The sequence below is a fragment of the Ranitomeya imitator genome, chromosome 7, assembly GCF_032444005.1.
Source record: "Ranitomeya imitator isolate aRanImi1 chromosome 7, aRanImi1.pri, whole genome shotgun sequence".
Classification (NCBI taxonomy): Eukaryota; Metazoa; Chordata; class Amphibia; order Anura; family Dendrobatidae; genus Ranitomeya; species Ranitomeya imitator.
The window spans coordinates 28505257-28525480 of NC_091288.1; the positions used below are offsets into that span (position 1 = coordinate 28505257).

General features: G+C 46.2%; 1 protein-coding gene across 1 annotated transcript in view; it reads left to right on the top strand.

The window, feature by feature from the left end:
- The window catches only part of KCNJ3 (potassium inwardly rectifying channel subfamily J member 3), a 266397-nt gene that overhangs the window by 13126 nt on the left and 233047 nt on the right, over positions 1-20224 (top strand). Inside the window, exon 2 of the mRNA XM_069732957.1 lies at positions 9731-9947. Within this exon, the coding sequence (XP_069589058.1) occupies positions 9731-9947 (217 nt within the window). The remainder of the gene's footprint in view (positions 1-9730; positions 9948-20224) is intronic.

Consider the following 20224-nt stretch of genomic DNA (forward strand, 5'->3'; position numbering starts at 1 on the left):
ATATTATAGGAAAAGCAATCCATTCTGCTAAATTATCTGTAAGTCAGTATTGGCTGCGGTTGATTTTATGGCCGGTGGAGGTTTCCATATTAAATACAGTATTTTACAACCTCCTGGCAGAGGATTACTCCAAAGAAGGTTTTGGAAATGTAACAGTTGTAATGAAAACATGTCAGTCTTTTTTTTTTTTCTCTTGGAGAAGCCGCAGAATCCAAAGCCGGACATGTCGGAGGCTGGAAATAAAAGGGGAAGACTAGAAAGAAATGACTGGATAATAACTATTTATTTAGTTTCCATTCTTATTTTAAACATGTCATGAGTTGGATGGACAGTGCCGATATTGGTTATAGGGAGTGCCAAACTGTGCAGTCACCTAGGGCTCCTGTTTTCTGGGGCTCTCCCAACCCTATTCCATCAGGAACTCTAGATCAAAATAACCCAGAATGGGTAATGCATTTTTTGAATTATGTGGTAACTATATGGCAGTTTTATGTAGTATCTTAAAGGAGGTCTGACTACCGCACCTTAATTGGGCACTATTTGGTGGTATTATGTGTGCGGTATATGGCAGGGTTATATTGTTACTATACACAAGTAGTGCGGTATTTTTGAACACTATTTGGTGTTATATTGACTGTTCACATTTCGAGATTATTTTGTCACTATATGGAAGTACTATGGCATTATTGGACACTATTTGGCAGCATTATGTAAAGAGTTTATGTTAAACTGACAATATACACAATTATTATGGTATTGTTTGAACACCCTTTAGCTGCATTATGTGGGCTATATATGACAGGTTTATATTATAGTATTATTTGGACACTAGTTGATGGTTATATATAAGCTGTATATTGTAGGATTATATTGTTATAATATGGCATTTTTGGACACTATGTGGGCGGTATATAACACGTTGACATCACTGTACACAAGAATTAAGGTATTATTTGGTCACAATTTGGTAGTATTATGTGGGCTGTATATGGCAGAATTTCTGTACATTGTCACTATACACATGTATTATGGCATTACTTGGGCTCTACTTGGTGGCATTACGTGGAAAATATATGGCACAGTTATATTGTCACTATATGCACGTATTATGAAAGTATTATGGCAATATCGTATATGGACACTATTTATTGGTATTTTTTGGGCTATACACAGCAGGAATACATTGTATAAGTATTATGGCATTATTTGGACTCTGGGTGGTATACAGTATGTCACTATAAATAAGCTTTATGGTATTATTTTTTACACTTTTTTACACTATATTATAGCATTATGTAGGTTGCATAAGGCAGGATTCTATTGTCACTCTACACTGGTATAATGGTATTACGTTTTTGCACTTTTTGGCGGTATTATGTGGTTTATATTTCTGTTTCTTTTGGCTGTAATGTTAAGAAAATTACATCAACAAGTCACACAGGTAAAAACATATGCTGCGGAATGCTGAGGACTCCACTTCCTATATAAGCAAATATTTTTTTTTTTATATAAAACATGCCTTATGCAATAACTTATCTCCATGGTGCTTCCTTATCATTTAACCAATAGTGCCCAGAAACTATATGGCCTTGTAAGAAAATAAGAAAGTGCCGAACACCACTGGTGGACACAAACAGAAAAGGTCCAGTGTGCAAGAACATATACAGTATGGGCCCTTGCAGCCAATAGACCATCATAATGCACAATTCCGCCTGTTATAGAGGTGGTGATGGCCCTTTTATTTCCTGGGACCCTCTCCGGTGGTACAGGCTGCACCAATGATATGTCCGCCCCTGCCTACAACCTATGGTCACTCCCCCACAGAGCGCCCATATAATGCGGGCAGACAGCTGCCTTAATAACCTGGCCTATTGAATAAGGAAGGACTATGGCGGCGTTCTGCGCAGCTACCTTTTACTTAGCTTTGCGAAGCTAATATGGGATTTATACTCTTTACATAAAAATCTGGCACAGCACATGGATTGTTTGATTGCTGGAAGAAGTGATTGCTGAGGGGGCGACTGCTCAAGACTTAAACACTTCTTCATTTTAATTCTGCTGTTAGATTATGACTAATACGAAATCATATTGTTATTTTCTCTACAATACTCATCTTCTATGATCCCAGAGCTGAATTACCACATGGGAACAGATATGTAATATATATGGCAACAGGTCCAGCGAAGACAACGTCACACAGATATACACAATATGGAGGAAAGTAAACGGCCACGTGTATTTATTATTTAATGCAGGGTTTCCTTCGGTGCAATTTCTCCCAGTATATAACCTCCGGCCCCTCGCTCCACAGTGTATAACATCTCGACCCTCCCCCCTGTGTAACCTCCAGCCCCTCGCCCCCAGTGTATAACATCTCGGCCCTCCCCCCAGTGTATAACCTCCAGCCCCTCACCCCCAGTGTATAACCTCCGGCCCCTCGCTCCCCAGTGTATAACATCTCGGCCCTCCCCCCAGTGTATAACCTCCAGCCCCTCACCCCCAGTGTATAACCTCCGGCCCCTCGCTCCCCAGTGTATAACATCTCGGCCCTCCCCCCAGTGTATAACCTCCAGCCCCTCACCCCCAGTGTATAACCTCCGGCCCCTCGCTCCCCAGTGTATAACATCTCGGCCCTCCCCCCAGTGTATAACCTCCAGCCCCTCACCCCCAGTGTATAACCTCCGGCCCCTCGCTCCCCAGTGTATAACATCTCGGCCCTCCCCCCAGTGTATAACCTCCAGCCCCTCACCCCCAGTGTATAACCTCCGGCCCCTCGCACCTGGTGTATAACATCTGTGCCCTCCGCACTGTATGTAACTTCCGGCCTCTCGCCCTCCAGTGGATAACCTCCGGCCCCTCGCTCCCCAGTGTATAACCTCCAGCCCCTCGCGCCCCAGTGTATAGCCTCCAGCCTTTCCACCCAGTGTATAACCCCCAGCACCTCACTCCCCAGTGTACAAACTCCGGCCCCTCGCTCCCCAGTGTATAACATACGGCCCTCACCCCCGGTGTATAGCATCTGTCCGCTCGTTCCCCAGTGTATAACATTTGGCCTACTCACCCCTGGCGTATAACAACCGGCCTCCTCGCCCCCAGTGTATGACATCCGGCCTCCTCGCCCCCAGTGTATAACATCCGGTCTCCTCACCCCTGGTGTATAACATCCAGCCTCTTCGCCCTAGGTGTATAACATCTGGCCTCCTCACCCCCAGTGTATAACATCCAGCCTCCTCACCACCGGAGTATAACATCCGGCCTCCTCGCCCCCAGTGTATAACATCCAGCCTCCTCACCACCGGAGTATAACATCCGGCCTCCTCGCCCCCAGTGTATAACATCCAGCCTCCTCACCACCGGTGTATAACATCCAGCCTCCTCACCACCGGTGTATAACATCCGGCCTCCTCGCCCCCAGTGTATAACATCCAGCCTCCTCACCACCGGTGTATAACATCCAGCCTCCTCACCACCGGTGTATAACATCCGGCCTCCTCGCCCCCAGTGTATAACATCCAGCCTCCTCACCACCGGTGTATAACATCAGGCCTCCTCACCACCGGTGTATAACATCCAGCCTCCTCGCCCTCAATGTATAACATCCGGCCTCCTCACCCCCAGTGTATAACATCCAGCCTCCTCTCCCCGGTGTATAACATCCGGCCTCCTCGCCCCCAGTGTATAACATCTGGCCTTCTCACCCCCGGTGTATAACATCCAGCCTCCTCGCCCCGGTGTATAACATCCAGCCTCCTCGCCCCTGGTGTATAACATCTGGCATCCTCGCCCCCGGTGTATAACATACGGCCTCCTCACCCCCAGTGTATAACATCCGGCCTCCTCGCCCCAGTATATAACATCCGGCCTCCTCACCCCGGTGTATAACATCCGGCCTCCTCACCCCCATTGTATAACATCCGGCCTCCTCACCCCCAGTGTATAACATCCGGCCTCCTCATTCCTGGTGTATAACATCCGGCCTCCTCACCCCCGGTGTATAACATCCGGCCTCCTCACCCCTGGTGTATAACATCCAGCCTCTTCCCTCCAGGTGTATAACAGCCGGCCTCCTCACCCCCGGTGTATAACATCCAGCCTCCTCACCCCCGTTGTATAACATCCGGCCTCCTCATCCCTGGTGTATAACATCCAGCCTCTTCCCTCCAGGTGTATAACAGCCGGCCTCCTCACCCCCGGTGTATAACATCCAGCCTCCTCACCCCCGTTGTATAACATCCAGCCTCCTCATCCCTGGTGTATAACATCCGGCCTCCTCACCCCCGGTGTATAACAGCCGGCCTCCTCACCCCCGGTGTATAAGATCCGGCCTCCTCACCCCCGGTGTATAACAGCCGGCCTCCTCACCCCCGGTGTATAACATCCGGCCTCCTCACCCCCGGTGTATAACATCCGGCCTCCTCATCCCTGGTGTATAACATCCGGCCTCCTCACCCCCGGTGTATAACATCCAGCCTCCTCACCCCCGTTGTATAACATCCGGCCTCCTCATCCCTGGTGTATAACATCCGGCCTCCTCACCCCCGGTGTATAACAGCCGGCCTCCTCACCCCCGGTGTATAACATCCGGCCTCCTCACCCCCGGTGTATAACAGCCGGCCTCCTCACCCCCGGTGTATAACATCCGGCCTCCTCACCCCCGGTGTATAACATCCGGCCTCCTCATCCCTGGTGTATAACATCCGGCCTCCTCACCCCCGGTGTATAACATCCGGCCTCCTCATCCCTGGTGTATAACATCCGGCCTCCTCATCCCTGGTGTATAACATCCAGCCTCTTCCCTCCAGGTGTATAACAGCCGGCCTTCTCGCTCCCCGGTATATAAAATCTGGCCTCCTCAATCCCTGTGTATAACATCCGGCCACCTCACCCCTGGTGTACAACCTATGGCCCCCCACTATGCTATCTGCCTTCACTAACGTGTGATCAAACGCGCCGGTGGGGCAGAGCTCACTGATACCAGTGCGGTTCTGTAATAGGAGCCACCAGGGTAACAAGTCCGATCATGATATTTCTTCCACTTAAATTTTCCCCCATAACCTGTGAGTCATATAATTGAGAAGTGGAAGTAACTGCAGTAACTCAGCCATGAAGTGGAGACCTTGTAACGTTACAGAGCGGGGGGCCGAGTGCAGAGGAGCAGAGGGCAGAAAAGTCACCACCGCTCTGCTGACTCCATAACTGCAGAGTCCAGACCTCCTCTGGTATCAGCACAAACACTGCGCCCCCGCCGCTATGAGCTTCATGGCTGAGCAGCTTCATGCAGCCGTTGGATGGAGTGGTGTTAAGCCGCCACCACTGGACTCTGGAGGAGAAGTGTTCTGTGCAGTGACGGATCATGATTCTCTATCTGAGTCTGAAGGAGGAGTCTGGGTTTGGTGATTCCACGAGGTTGTTGCCCGCCTGACTGGATTGTGCCCCCTGTGCAGGAGAAATAATGCTATGGGGGGGTGTTTCAGTGATCGGCCTCAGGCCCTTTGTTCCAGTGAAAGGAAATCTTAATGCTTCCGCACAAGACATGATTATGGGAGTTTGGTGGAAGAACATGACCGGCCACACAGAGTCACGAGCATAGCTCCATACAGCACCTATTGTCATGACTCTGGACAGGATGGTTCTGCCTCCATCCTGGTCATGTCAGGGTTAATTTTAGTTCGCCTCTCCTTGGTTCTGGGGCGGCTATTTAGTGTTGGCAGTTCCTGGCAGTTCCTAAATTTGGTGACAGTGATACTTCCGTATACTCGGTTTGTGGTTGCTGACCCAGGTTACTTGTCTGTATACGTTGTGCCTCTGTGCTTGTGTGCTTTGCTGTGTATGACCCGGGTTGTCCCCTGACTAAAATTAACCCTGACCTGACCAGGATGGAGGCGGAACCATCATGTCCAGAGTCAGGACACCTATAACTGCGATTGTGAGCCCGGCCTTTCCGCAACATAAATGTGTCCCTGCAATGTACTGTGTAATGGCCGTGTCTGACTGTGCAGGAACATGGTCTGGTCATACCACATCTCCTGAGCAGGGGAGTAAGCAAAAGAGTATACAGACATTACAGCTTGGGGATCACAGCTGATGCTTTTCATGAGATAAATCATTTCCCTGAGTGTTTTTAAACAATATTTTACATCAAAGAAAGAATCATTTGCGATCCCGTGCTGTAATGTCTGTATACTTTTTTCTCCCCCCTGCTCTGGAGCTGTGGTATGATCCGAGCATGTTCCTGTATGGTCAGACACACGACCATTATACAGTACACAGCAGGGGCACATTTATAGGATTATCTCAGCACAGGAACATTTTATTTAATCAAATCCAATTGTAGAACTTATTATTATTCCAAGATCTATTGATTAAAATGAACTTTTGTTCTTGGGAAAATCCCTTTAATTCTTGCTGGCCAGGAACCACAACATATTGACACTTGGCTATGTGTGTCACTTCCATAGTCTTTGAATGGAGCAGCACCAGCTATTCTAGGGCTTGCTGGTTTCCCAGTGGTGCCTTCCTCATCACACAATTCTTACAATACTGTAGATAGAGGATAAATATTTTCATGACATCACATCAGGATCTGCTCTCCCTCCTGATGTGTCTGTTTTAGCAAATACTTGTATTATTCATGAAATAATTCTGGAGCATCTTTTCTTACATCTCCTTGTTGTACCATTCTTCTGATATTCTTCCAAGAAATGCATTAATAAATTGACAACTGGGTGTTACCAGTTGGAGGCGTGTCTCTTCACAGTCTGGCATTGTCCAATCAGAGTTGCCATTGTCAGGCTGTGCAAGGACTCGCCTCTTTTACAAAGGGAATGGTAACACCAACGCTTAGTCCATACTCCTACTTGACTTTTCACCCTATTCCCTTTTTCAGTGATATCTTTTATCAGCATTTGCAAAAAATGAAATAAATAATGAATCAGTGCAGTTTTTCAAGTTTTAAAAGGAATCTCTCAAAATAAAATATCCACCTATTTTTTCCCTTTTAAATTCCTGACTGAGCTTCAGTCCTCCTGAGCAATCACTAGGATGTCAGCATTGACACACTGCACTGGGTCACAAGCACTGCAGCCAATCACCGCCCCTATAGCCAATCACAGTTTGTGCTGCAGAAGCAGAGGAATTAAAGGGGATGTGCAGGAGTAGAAGAACATTTCTATTCTCTTTCAAACACAGCACCCCATCTGTCGATTGGTCGCATCTGGTATTGTAGCACAACTGAAATTGAATGAAGAAGGATGAATAAGGCTATGTATCATTAGAAAATGAGCTATTGTTTGAGAGGGGGTTTGTCATGATCTGTGTAAAAAAAATCATACCGGTCAATAGGCTTTATTTAAGGCTTATATTGTGAATGGTGGATCCTGTGTTATCTACTGTATATAGAGGTGTTATCAGTCATTGTACAGGAGGAGGAGGTGAGCTGTGACATCACCTGCTGTGAATGGTGGGTGCTGTGTTATCTACTGTATATAGAGGTGTTATCAGTCATTGTACAGGAGGAGGAGGTGAGCTGTGACATCACCTATTGTGAATGGTGGATCCTGTGTTATCTACTGTATACAGAGGTGTTATCAGTCATTGTACAGGAGGGGGAGGAGAGCTGTGACATCATCTATTGTGAATGGTGGATCCTGTGTTATCTACTGTATATAGAGGTGTTATCAGTCATTGTACAGGAGGAGGAGGTGAGCTGTGACATCACCTATTGTGAATGGTGGATCCTGTGTTATCTACTGTATATAGAGGTGTTATTAGTCATTGTACAGGAGGAGGTGAGCTGCGACATCAACTATTGTGAATGGTGGATCCTGTGTTACCTACTGTATATAGAGGTGTTATCAGTCATTATACAGGAGGAGGAGGTGAGCTGTGACATCACCTATTGTGAATGGTGGATCCTGTGTTATCTACTGTATATAGAGGTGTTATCAGTCATTGTACAGGAGGAGAAGGTGAGCTGTGACATCACCTATTGTGACTGCTGGATTCTGCGTTATCTACTGTATATAGAGGTGTTATCAGTCATTGTAGAGGAGGAGGAGGTGAGCTGTGACATCATCTATTGTGAATTGTGGATGCTGTGTTATCTACTGTATATACAGGTGTTATCAGTCATTGTACAGGAGGAGGAGGAGGTGTGCTGTGACATCACCTATTGTGAATGGTGGATCCTGTGTTATCTACTGTATATAGAGGTGTTATCAGTCATTGTACAGGAGGAAGAGGTGAGCTGTGACATCATCTATTGTGAATGATGGATCCTGTGTTATTTACTGTATATAGAGGTGTTATCAGTCATTGTACAGGAGGATGGAGGTGAGCTGTGATATCACCTATTGTGAATGGTGGATCCTGTGTTATCTACCATATATAGAGGTGTTATCAGTCATTGTACAGGAGGAGGTGAGCTGTGACATCACCTATTGTGAATGGTGGATCCTGTGTTACCTACTGTATATAGAGGTGTTATCAGTCATTGTACAAGAGGATGGAGGTGAGCTGTGATATCACCTATTGTGAATGGTGGATCCTGTGTTATCTACCATATATAGAGGTGTTATCAGTCATTGTACAGGAGGAGGTGAGCTGTGACATCACCTATTGTGAATGGTGGATCCTGTGTTACCTACTGTATATAGAGGTGTTATCAGTCATTGCACAGGAGGAGGAGGTGAGCTGTGACATTACATATTGTGAATGGTGGATCCTGTGTTACCTACTGTATATAGAGGTGTTATCAGTCATTGTACAGGAGGAGGTGAGCTGTGACATCCCCTATTGTGTATATTGGATCTTGTGTTATCTACTGTACATTGAAGGAGCCATAAAAATATAAGCAGAGCACAGCGGCCGGCGCTGACAGTCAGTGCGGGAAGCTGACGCCGGGGGATGTGACAGACATCGGAATGTGAGTATGTACTGTTTTTTTTTTTTTACTTTTACAATGGTAACCAGGGTAAATATCGGGTTACTAAGTGCGGCCCTGCGCTTAGTAACCCGATATTTACCCTGGTTACAAGTGAACACATCGCTGGATCGGCGTCACACACGCCGATCCAGCGATGACAGCGGGTGATCAGCGACCAAAAAAAGGTCCTGATCATTCCCCAGCGACCAACGATCTCCCAGCAGGGGCCTGATCGTTGGTCGCTGTCACACATAACGAGATCGTTAGCGGGATCGTTGCTACGTCACAAAAAGCGTGACGTTGCAACGATATCGTTAACGAAATCGTTATGTGTGAAGGTACCTTTGGTCTTCACTGTAATCTAGTCTGTGATGATAATGAAACTGAACCGTCTTCTCTAAAGATATAGTATAAGGCCTAGAGGTGAGTTTAAAAATTAATGACGAGATTTCTGTGTTTTGTGGTTTCATATACATGTACTGTAGATAATAATACAGAAAATTGAAAAAAAAAATTGTCAAACAATAAAAAAACGAACAAACCTAATACAAAACCTTGATGTAAAGAACAGGTCATTCTCTGACAACACTTTTCCTTTTAAACCTCTTTATTGTTAGGAAACACATGCCGTAGATTCCATTTAACCATGTTCATAAGAAGAAGAAAAACAAAACCACAATCCGGGGAGTGCGGCTGTGTCTGATGGAATTGATAATGTCAGTTTTTCGCAGTGATGTAGTGTGATGTCAGCTCGTCATGAAAACTGTCGCTCGGGTGCTAATGTTTCTCTCTCTTCTGTATCTCCAGTCTCGGCAGACACCCGAGGGCGAGTTTCTCCCTCTCGATCAACTTGAACTAGATGTAGGATTTAGCACCGGGGCGGATCAGCTTTTCCTGGTTTCCCCTCTCACGATCTGCCATGTGATTGACGCCAAAAGCCCCTTCTACGACCTCTCTCAGCGGTCCATGCAAACGGAGCAGTTCGAGATAGTCGTCATCCTGGAGGGTATCGTGGAAACTACCGGTAAGTCGTCTTTTACTCTTCTTCCTACTAAACAGATACGGTATATTCTGCACGCGATAGCAAATCCTATCATAGCTATAGATTTTTTTTTGTAATCTGTTTCTTTGCGGCATTGTTGCAATTTCAGTGGTATCAGAATATTTTTTCCGCTAGTTGAACTTCATAGTCTTGTCCATAGGGAGCAGCGTTACAGGTTAAGGAACCTTGTCCGTAGGAGGAGACAATGACAAAGAAAAAAAAGCTTCTTCCTAAAAAAAAAAAAAAAAAAAAAAAAGTTAAAAAATGATGAAAACTTAAAAAAAAAAGATGAAAAAAAAAAATCAGTATTCGGAACTAAAGAATGATGGGAATTAAATGTTAAAAAAAAAACTTTAAATTACAGGACTGAAATTGTGATTTAAGAATTTGATAATAATGGAAAATGAGTGTAAAATGATGCGTCCATTATGATCGTTAGTGTGATGTGAGTGGAGGCTGTTGCACCACTATGGCCGTACGTTTGGGGGGGACTTAAAGCCAAGGATAGCGGTTTCTGGTATTGGAAGTGACTCTAGCCGGACTTATAATTCTTGGTATTTACTGCCATAATTGTTCGTCGTGCGATCCGGCTGGCTTGGTGACGATAGTTACAGGATCCCTGGGATATTTGTATAAAATCCGGCTTTTATTTCATCTGTTTGCCAATTTCATGGCTCTAGATGCTCTCGGTAATGACTGTTATGTGCATTTTCTCTCCATTGTTATGTATTGCCTATTTATTTATTACATATTTGATTCTTATTAACAAGAAACAACTTATGACATCTTTCTGCTCATTTATTTGTGTTTTTTTTTCTTATTAACAAGTTAAGATACAGAATAAATGTGATCGGAAAGATTTTCCCATCAAAATTATCCACAGGACATGTTGTGTGCGCCTGATGCCATTACTGACCCCATAAGGTTCCTTGACCCTGGCGGACCTAGAGTCTATAGCTGCAGATTGCCCTGGCTTGTGTCATTGCAGGGTTTCCTACTATATACCTGCTGCCAAAAATAGTGATTGCACGACGCTGATGGTGCTCATAAGGCTGCGGCCGGGGGGAGAGCTCCCCTCTGTTCACTTTCTGACTCCTCTTTACTGAACAGTAAAAATTAGTATATGCGACATAAGGGCGAAATAATACTGTAGATGCGGAGAATACGTTCTATAGTAAATAGATCGGGTAATGGACTGTGCACTAATATCAAGATATGACTATCTATTATCTATCTATCAATCTATCTATGAATCTATCTATCTATCAATCTATCATCTATCTATCTATTATCTATCTATCTATTATCTCTCTATCAATCAATCTATCTATTATCTATCTATCTATCAATCTATCTATCTATCTATCTATCTATCTACCAATCTATTATCTATCTATCATCTATCTGTCTATTATCTATCATCTATATATCCATCTATCTATCTATCTATCTATCTATCTATTATCTGTCTATCATCTATCTATTATCTATCTATCTATCTATCTATCTATCTATTATCTATCTATCTATCCCATATCTATCTATCTATTATCTATCTATCTATCTATCTATCTAGATTCAAGATTCAAAGAAGCTTTATTGGCAGGACCAAATACACATCAGTTTTGCCAAAGCAAGTGTATAGAGGCAATAGGGATAGGGACTGAGGGGATGTTGGGTAGGAGCTGTGGGGGGAGGTGGATGGGGCAGATCCAGGGTGGGGGCTATAGTCCATGGCATAGGGGAGATGGATGGGGCAGATCCATTGTGGGGGCTATAGTCCATGGCATAGGGGAGGTGGATGGGGCAGATCCATTGTGGGGGCTATAGTCCATGGCATAGGGGAGGTGGATGGGGCAGGTCCATTGTGGGGGCTATAGTCCATGGCATAGGGGAGGTGGATGGGGCAGGTCCAGGTTGGGGGCTATAGTCCATGGCATCATAGTTCTCTTTCTCGTAGTCTATGACATTCGCTCACATACCGCGCTGCTATCTCCACCGCTCTCTCTTCTTCTCCCAGCAAGATATATGTTTTCTCTTCCTCCTTCATGGTGATGAAGTCTGGGAAGAGATGTGAGAGTCTCCTGAAGTGAGTGTCCCTCACTGCTGAGTATTTGGAGCAGTGTAGCAGGAAGTGGGTTTCGTCCTCTATGGCCTCCTGATCACAGTGTTGGCACAGTCTTTCCTCCCTGGGCTTGTAGCTCTGCCTGTGTCGGCCACATTCGATGGCCAGACTGTGGGCGCTGAGTCTATATCGGCTCAGGATCTGGCGGTCTCTGGGGTCCGGGAGTTTCTCCAGATAGGGGGCCAGTCTGTAGTCTCTCTGTAGGCTCCGGTACATGGTCAGTTTCTGTGAGCTGATGATATCATTCTTCCAGTCACTGACATACCTCTCCTGGCCTTGTCTCCTAGGGCCTTGCCTGGCCCTATCTATCTATCTATCTATCTATCTATCTATCTATCTATCTATCTATCTATCTATCTATCTATCTATCTATCTATCTATCTATCTAAAAAATGGAACAGCACATGCAATCAAGTGGGTGCAAACTTTCCTAAGTTTGTGATAATTATCTGTAGTTTAGACGTCCATTTCCGTGTTTTCTTGGCAGGACTGACCTTTTATATCTTAATTAGACTCAGAATTTCTTCTGTGAAACATAAATAATTGTCTTTGCTGAATAGTGTGGCAGAGAATGGAAGACTGATCATCTTTTCTGCAATATTTATTGTTTATACCCCTGTGAGCCCTCGCGGGCAGGGTCCTCCCTCCTTATGTACCTGTGTGCCTTGTTTTTTGCTCATGTTTAGTTGTATTTGTCTATATTTGCTGCTTTTCCGCATGTAAAGTGCCATGGAATAAATGGCGCTATAAAAATGTACAATAATAATAATAATAATAATAATTTATCTATCTATACCAATTTCCCACCATCTATCCCTCTTTTTATCTATTATCTATCAATTATCTATTTATCATCCATCTATTCTATCATCTATCTTTTATCTATCTATCATCTATCTGCTATCTATTATTATCTATCTATTCATCTATCTATCTATATGTCCGTCATCCTGTCATATGCTCAATATCTGTGATTCTCCGTTCTGTTTGGTCTCCGGTATCTATTCGGTTAACCCTTCTTACACACCCAGCTTGGCACGTCCCGGCACCAGTCATGCTGTAATAAACAATGGCTAATTACTGTTATGTAGCAAGGCTAGAGTGATTTAGTTGTTTTTTGCATTTCAGCGCATCTTGCTCATCCCATCTGTTTTGAATTTAATTCCTCAGGAATAGTTCGACCGTTTGATAACTCTGGATGAAGATTTTCATTTACATATTTTCATCTTTCATCAGAACAGAGTGGAGCAGAGCAGAACACCTGTCCGGGGCTGGAGACTTGAATATTGTATTCGGCTACAAGCCTCAATCAGGTTTCTTGGCGATATCCGCAGTTCTAGGGTTTCCCCACAGTTACCGATGTCAGTTCCTCCTCAGCAATAGACTAGAACAAGTCACTGGTCCTGATATTAGTAGCAGTGAATTACTATGGAGCAAATGACAAAAGCTGAAATGTGTCAGATGGGAAGAGACCAGTATTATAGATGGTGGGCGGGTGGGGGGACCAGGAGCTTCAACTTATGCCTCTGGGGGCTCATACGTTATTCTTACATTTCACCTTAAAAAATAAAATAAAAAAGTTCAGATATTCCCAACTTCTTGATGAAGCTGCACATCATGGTGAGGTGATAGTTCCCGCATACTAACGTCCTGACCTGGCAGGTGCTGTCAGTGATCCTGAGTGAGTTAAGGTACCGTCACACATAGCGACGCTGCAGCGATACCGACAACGATCCGGATCGCTGCAGCGTCGCTGTTTGGTCGCTGGAGAGCTGTCACACAGACAGCTCTCCAGCGACCAACGATCCCGAGGTCCCCGGTAACCAGGGTAAACATCGGGTAACTAAGCGCAGGGCCGCGCTTAGTAACCCGATGTTTACCCTGGTTACCATCCTAAAAAGTAAAAAAACAAACGCTACATACTTACCTACCGCTGTCTGTCCTCGGCGCTCTGCTTCTCTGGTCTGGCTGTGAGCGCCGGGCAGCCAGAAAGCAGAGCGGTGACGTCACCGCTGTGCTTTCCAGCTGACCGACGCTCACAGCCAGAGCAGGAGGAGAGCAGAGCACAGCGCTGGAGGACAGACAGCGGTAGGTAAGTATGTAGTGTTTGTTTTTTTACTTTTAGGATGGTAACCAGGGTAAACATCGGGTTACTAAGCGCGGCCCTGCGCTTAGTTACCCGATGTTTACCCTGGTTACCAGCAAAGACATCGCTGAATCGGTGTCACACACGCCGATTCAGCGATGTCTGCGGGGAGTCCAGCGACGAAATAAAGTTCTGGACTTTCTTCCCCGACCAGCGATCTCCCAGCAGGGGCCTGATCGCTGCTGCCTGTCACACTGGACGATATCGCTAGCGAGGACGCTGCAACGTCACGGATCGCTAGCGATATCGTCTAGTGTGACAGTACCTTAAGAGTAAAAATGAAATAAAATATGATAAAACAAGTTTAAAAATAGATAGCAAGGAGGGCGGCATCATAAGAAGAAGGCAGGCACTGAACCAAGACCAGCGGCGCCCATCGGACCGGACCGCCCGCAGGTGAGTATAATAAAAGTTATCTTTCTTCTCTTACAGGTCGGGTTGGGGGCTGATAGACAGCATTATAGAATGCTGTATATCAGCCCTGAAGAGTGCTGGCCATATCTCTTATCGGCCAAACCTGATGACAGTTTCACTTTAGTGTCCCATGGAGGTCTGGATTTGGAATGATGCTCGAAATCAAAGTGGAAAATCAAATAACAGGGTGATCTAACTTCAGTGGAAATGCCTAAAGACAAGGAAATGATGCTCAGTAGTGTGTGTGGCCTCCACAAGCCTGTATGACCTCCCTACAATGCCTGGGGATGATGTTGATGATGCGGCAAAACATAGTAACATAGTAACATAGTTATTAAGGTTGAAGGAAGACTTTAAGTCCATCTAGTTCAACCCATAGCCTAACCTAACATGCCCTAACATGTTGATCCAGAGGAAGGCAAAAAAAAAAACCATGTGGCAAAGAGTAAGCTCCACATTGGGGAAAAAAATTCCTTCCCGACTCCACATAAGGGAATCAGACTAGTTCCCTGGATCAACACCCTATCAAGGAATCTAGTATATATAACCTGTAACATTATACTTTTCAAGAAAGGCATCCAGTCCCCTCTTAAATTTAAGTAATGAACAAGGGCGTAACAACTGCGGTTGCAGGGGTCGCAGCTGCGACTGGGCCCGGAGTGTTTAGGGGCCCGCCCAGTTTAGGGGCCCGCCCAGTCCAGCAAACAAGTAGCAGTAGCAGGGGAAACTAAGCAGACAAGTCACGCACGCACCCTGCTGTCCACGCCCACAATGGCCAGCTTCCCCAGACTTCCAGCAGTGTGCGGCGAGTGGGCGTGTCCGTGAAGGACATGTGACCTAGCAGAAGGGCTGGGCGTGTCACTGAAGCTTGACAGAGATGGAAGGCAGCAGCTGGTGCGTGAAGTGCAGTCGCGACTGTAAAGTGCTGATGTGCTGCTTACACCTGACACACACACACACACACACACACGTTCTGTGCGCACAGGACCTGTGATGAGGTCACAGGAGGGGAGGAGTTATGGGTCACATGATCAGTGGCCTCAGTGTATGCAGGACTTTGCTGTGCTTGATTGTCATGGTGCTGAATGAGGGGATGTTTATGTGTGGGGTCAGGAGGGGTTTACAGTGTGGATATAACAGAGCCGTGTGTGTACAAGGTGTACAGAGCGGAGCCTTGTATGTGTGTAGTGGAGCAATGTGTACGAGGTGTACAGAGCAGAGTCAGGTGTGTACGAGGTGTACAAAGCTGAGCCGAGGGTGAAAGAGGTGAGCGGAGTCGTGAATGTATGGGGTGTATGGAGCGGAGCCGCGTGTGTACGGGGTGGACGGAGCGGAGAAGCGTGTGTATGGAGTGTACGAAGCTGAGCTGTGTGTGTGAGGTGTACGGAGCAGATCCGCAGATGTAAGGAGCAGAGCCGCGTGTGTACAAGGTGTAAGGGGCAGAGCCGCGTGTGTACAAGGTGTAAGGGGCAGAGCCGCGTGTGTACAAGGTGTAAGGGGCAGAGCCGCGTGTGTACAAGGTGTAAGGAGCAGAGCCGCGTGTGTACAAGGTGTAAGGGGCAGAGCCGCGTGTGTACAAGGTGTAAGGAGCAGAGCCGCGTGTGTACAAGGTGTAAGGGGCAGAGCCGCGTGTGTACAAGGTGTAAGGAGCAGAGCCGCGTGTGTACAAGGTGTAAGGAGCAGAGCCGCGTGTGTACAAGGTGTAAGGAGCAGAGCCGCGTGTGTACAAGGTGTAAGGGGCAGAGCCGCGTGTGTACAAGGTGTAAGGGGCAGAGCCGCGTGTGTACAAGGTGTAAGGGGCAGAGCCGCGTGTGTACAAGGTGTAAGGAGCAGAGCCGCGTGTGTACAAGGTGTAAGGGGCAGAGCCGCGTGTGTACAAGGTGTAAGGAGCACAGCCGCGTGTGTACAAGGTGTAAGGAGCAGAGCCGCATGTGTACAAGGTGTAAGGGGCAGAGCCGCGTGTGTACAAGGTGTAAGGAGCAGAGCCGCATGTGTACAAGATGTAAGGAGCAGAGCCGCGTGTGTACAAGGTGTAAGGAGCAGAGCCGTGTGTGTACAAGGTGTACGGAGCAGAGCCGTGTGTGTACGGGGTTCTCGGAGCGAAGCCGTGTGTGCAAGGTGTACGGAGCAGAGCCGTGTGTGTACGGGGTTCTCGGAGCGAAGCCGTGTGTGTACAGGCTGTAAATTTCCGAGTTGGGAAGAATGGTACACGGCTGTGGGAAGAGCCCAGCATGTGCACTGTGGGGGAGTATTGCGTTTACTCGCCAGCATCAGAATGTGCAGTGCGCATGCTCCAGAGCCAACCAGTACACCCAATACACTCCCACACTGCACAGGTCCGGAAATGACGCACTGCAGCGTCATACCAGGAAGAAACAGCACACAGATTTCAAACGCCGGGAGTGCGCTTGGAATTAGGGACATGTTAGTTATAAAATCATTTTTCTCAGCTATACAGGGCAGCATTAGGTCAGACTATACAACATTGCAACAAAACTGTAGTGTGCAAAATGAATAGGGAAAATGTGAATTTCGGTGGGAAATATTTTGGCGCGGCGGGGCCATTTGAAAGTTTGCATCGGGGCCCCTCACTTTGTAGTTACGCCACTGGTAATGAATCACTCATTACAACATCATACGCCAGAGAGTTCCATAGTCTCACTGCTCTTACAGTAAAGAACCCGCGTTTGTTATTATGCCTAAACCTTCTTTCCTCCAGACGTAGAGGATGCCCCCTTGTCCCTGTCTCAGGTCTGTGATTACAAAGATCATCAGAAAGCTCTTTGTACTGTCCCCTCATATATTTATACATTAACATAAGATCACCCCTTAGTCTTTGTTTTTCCAAACTAAATAGCTCCAAGTGTAATAACCTATCTTGGTATTGCAGACCCCCCAGTCCTCTAATAACCTTGGTCGCTCTTCTCTGCACCCGCTCTAGTTCAGCTATGTCTTTCTTATACACCGGAGACCAGAACTGTGCACAGTATTCTAAGTGTGGTCGAACTAGTGACTTGTATAAAGGTAAAATTATGTTCTCCTCATGAGCATCTATGCCTCTTTTAATGCATCCCATTATTTTATTTGCCTTAGTAGCAGCTGCCTGACACTGGCCACTGAATATGAGTTTGTCATCCACCCATACACCCAGATCTTTTTCATTGACGGTTTTGCCCAGAGTTTTAGAATTAGGCCTCTTTTCCACTTGCGAGGAAAACGTACGAGTGCAATCCGATAAAAAATCGGATTGCACTCGGACCAATGTTATTTAATAGGTGATTTAATAGGTGACATTCCATTTGCGATTTTTTTTCTCAGCCGAAATCGGACTGAGAAAAAAATCGCAGCATGCTGCGTATTGCTGCGATTCTCGGACGAGACTCGCCAATGCAAGTCAATGGGTGCGAGAAAAAAAATGCACAGCACTCGCACCATGCGAGTGCTGTCCAATTTTTACGCACCGGTGTCCTTTGAAAAGCCGGTAATTCAGCGCAGTGTACAGTAAAATCACACTGACAGGTTAGATTAGAGTAGATATATACACATAGAATAGGTATATATACATATATATATGTCAGGGAGACACCTATATATATATATTTATATTTAATGCAGCGCTAGATAGCTTAAAAGCCAGTAATTCAATTGCCGGCTTCTGCTTTCTCCTTTCCAAACCCGACATGATATTAGACATGGTTTACATACAGTAAACCATCTCATATCCTTTTTTTTTTTTTGCATATTCCACACTGCTAATGTTAGTAGTGTGTATGTGCAAAATTTGGGCGCTCTAGCTATTAAATTTAAGGGTTAAATCACGGAAAAAATAGGCGTGGGCTCCCCCGCAATTTTCTCCACCAGAATGGTAAAGCCGGTGACTGAGGGCAGATATTAATAGCCTGGAGAGGGTCCACGGTTATTGGCCCCCCCTGTCTAAAAACATCTGCCCCCAGCCACCCCAGAAAAGGCACATCTGAAAGATACGCCTATTCTGGCACTTGGCCACTCTCTTCCCACTCCTGTGTAGTGGTGGGATATGGGGTAATGAAGGGTTAATGTCACCTTGCTATTGTAAGGTGACATTAAACCAGATTAATAATGGAGAGGCGTCAATTATGACACCTATCCATTATTAATCCAATTGTATGAAATGGTTAAAAAACACACACACATTATTATCAAGTCTTTTAATGATATAAAGACACAGGTTTTTGTAATATTGTATTATCCTGGTAATCCACCTGAAGACCCTCGCTCTGTAAAAAAGGTAAAATAAAAAAACAACAATATCCCATACCTTCCTATGATCAGTCTCGTCCCACGCTGTAAATCCATCTGAAGGGGTTAAATAATTTTACACCCAGGAGCTCTGCTAATGCAGCTGTGCTCATGGCTGTAAAACCCCGGGAAATGAATGGAATGTAGGTCAATGACCTGTAGTTACCTTCAGTTGCGGTGATGCGCCCTCTGCTGGATGTCCTCATATGAACTCGAGCCTGGGAACTTTTCAGAATATTTTCCCACGCTCGAGTTCATATAAAATGAATACCCTCCCCCCCAATCCCTAGTTTAAACACTCCTCCAACCTTCTAGCCATTCTCTCCCCCAGCACAGCTGCATCTTCCCCATTGAGGTGCAGCCCGTCCCTATCGTAGAACCTGTAGCCAACTGAGAAGTCAGCCCAGTTCTGCAGGAACCCAAACCCTTCCTTCCTACACCAATTCTTGAGCCACTTATTACCCTCCCTAATCTCCCGTTGCCTCTCTGTTGTGGCATGTGGTACAGGCAGTATTTTGGAAAATACCACGTAGGAGGTCCTTGCTTTCAGCTTGCGGCCTAATTCCCTGAAATCATCTTTAAGGACATTCCACCTACCTCTAACTTTGTCATTTGTGCCAATGTGCACCATGACCGCTGGGTCCTCACCAGCCCCTCCCAGTAATCTGTCCACGATGTGTCGGACTCGAGCGCCAGGTAGGCAGCACACCGTTCGACGATCCCTGTCTTTGTGACAGATTGCCCTATCTGTTCCCCTAATAATTGAGTCGCCCACTACCAGCACCTGTCTGACCTGCCCTGCTCTCCTATTTCCCTCCTTACTGGAGGAGTCACTCCCCCGGCTTTCAGAGGACATGCTTGGCTGCTGCAGTGCTACCCCTGTACTGGCACCCCCCTCATCTGCCAACTTAGCAAACTTATTGGGGTGTTCCAGATCAGGACTAGCCTCCCTGGCACTCTTCCCTCTACCCGGCCTTCTAACTGTCACCCAGCTTGCTACTTCACCGTCCTGCAACTCAATCCTACCATCCCCCCCCCCCTCATCTGTCCCATTGAGCGTCTGCTCAGTGAGCAGAAGACTCCTCTCCATATTGTCTATGGATCTCAGTGTTGCCAGCTGCACATTTAGATCCAGTATCTGGGTTTCCAAATGCGCAACGTACTCACATCTCGCACAGCAGTATGCACCCTCGATCGGCTGCTCAAGGACTGCATACATGTGGCAAGATGTGCACTGGATGGCATTAACAATCGTGGAGCACATTTCCTAATCGGGATTGCACCAGACAGAAAAGT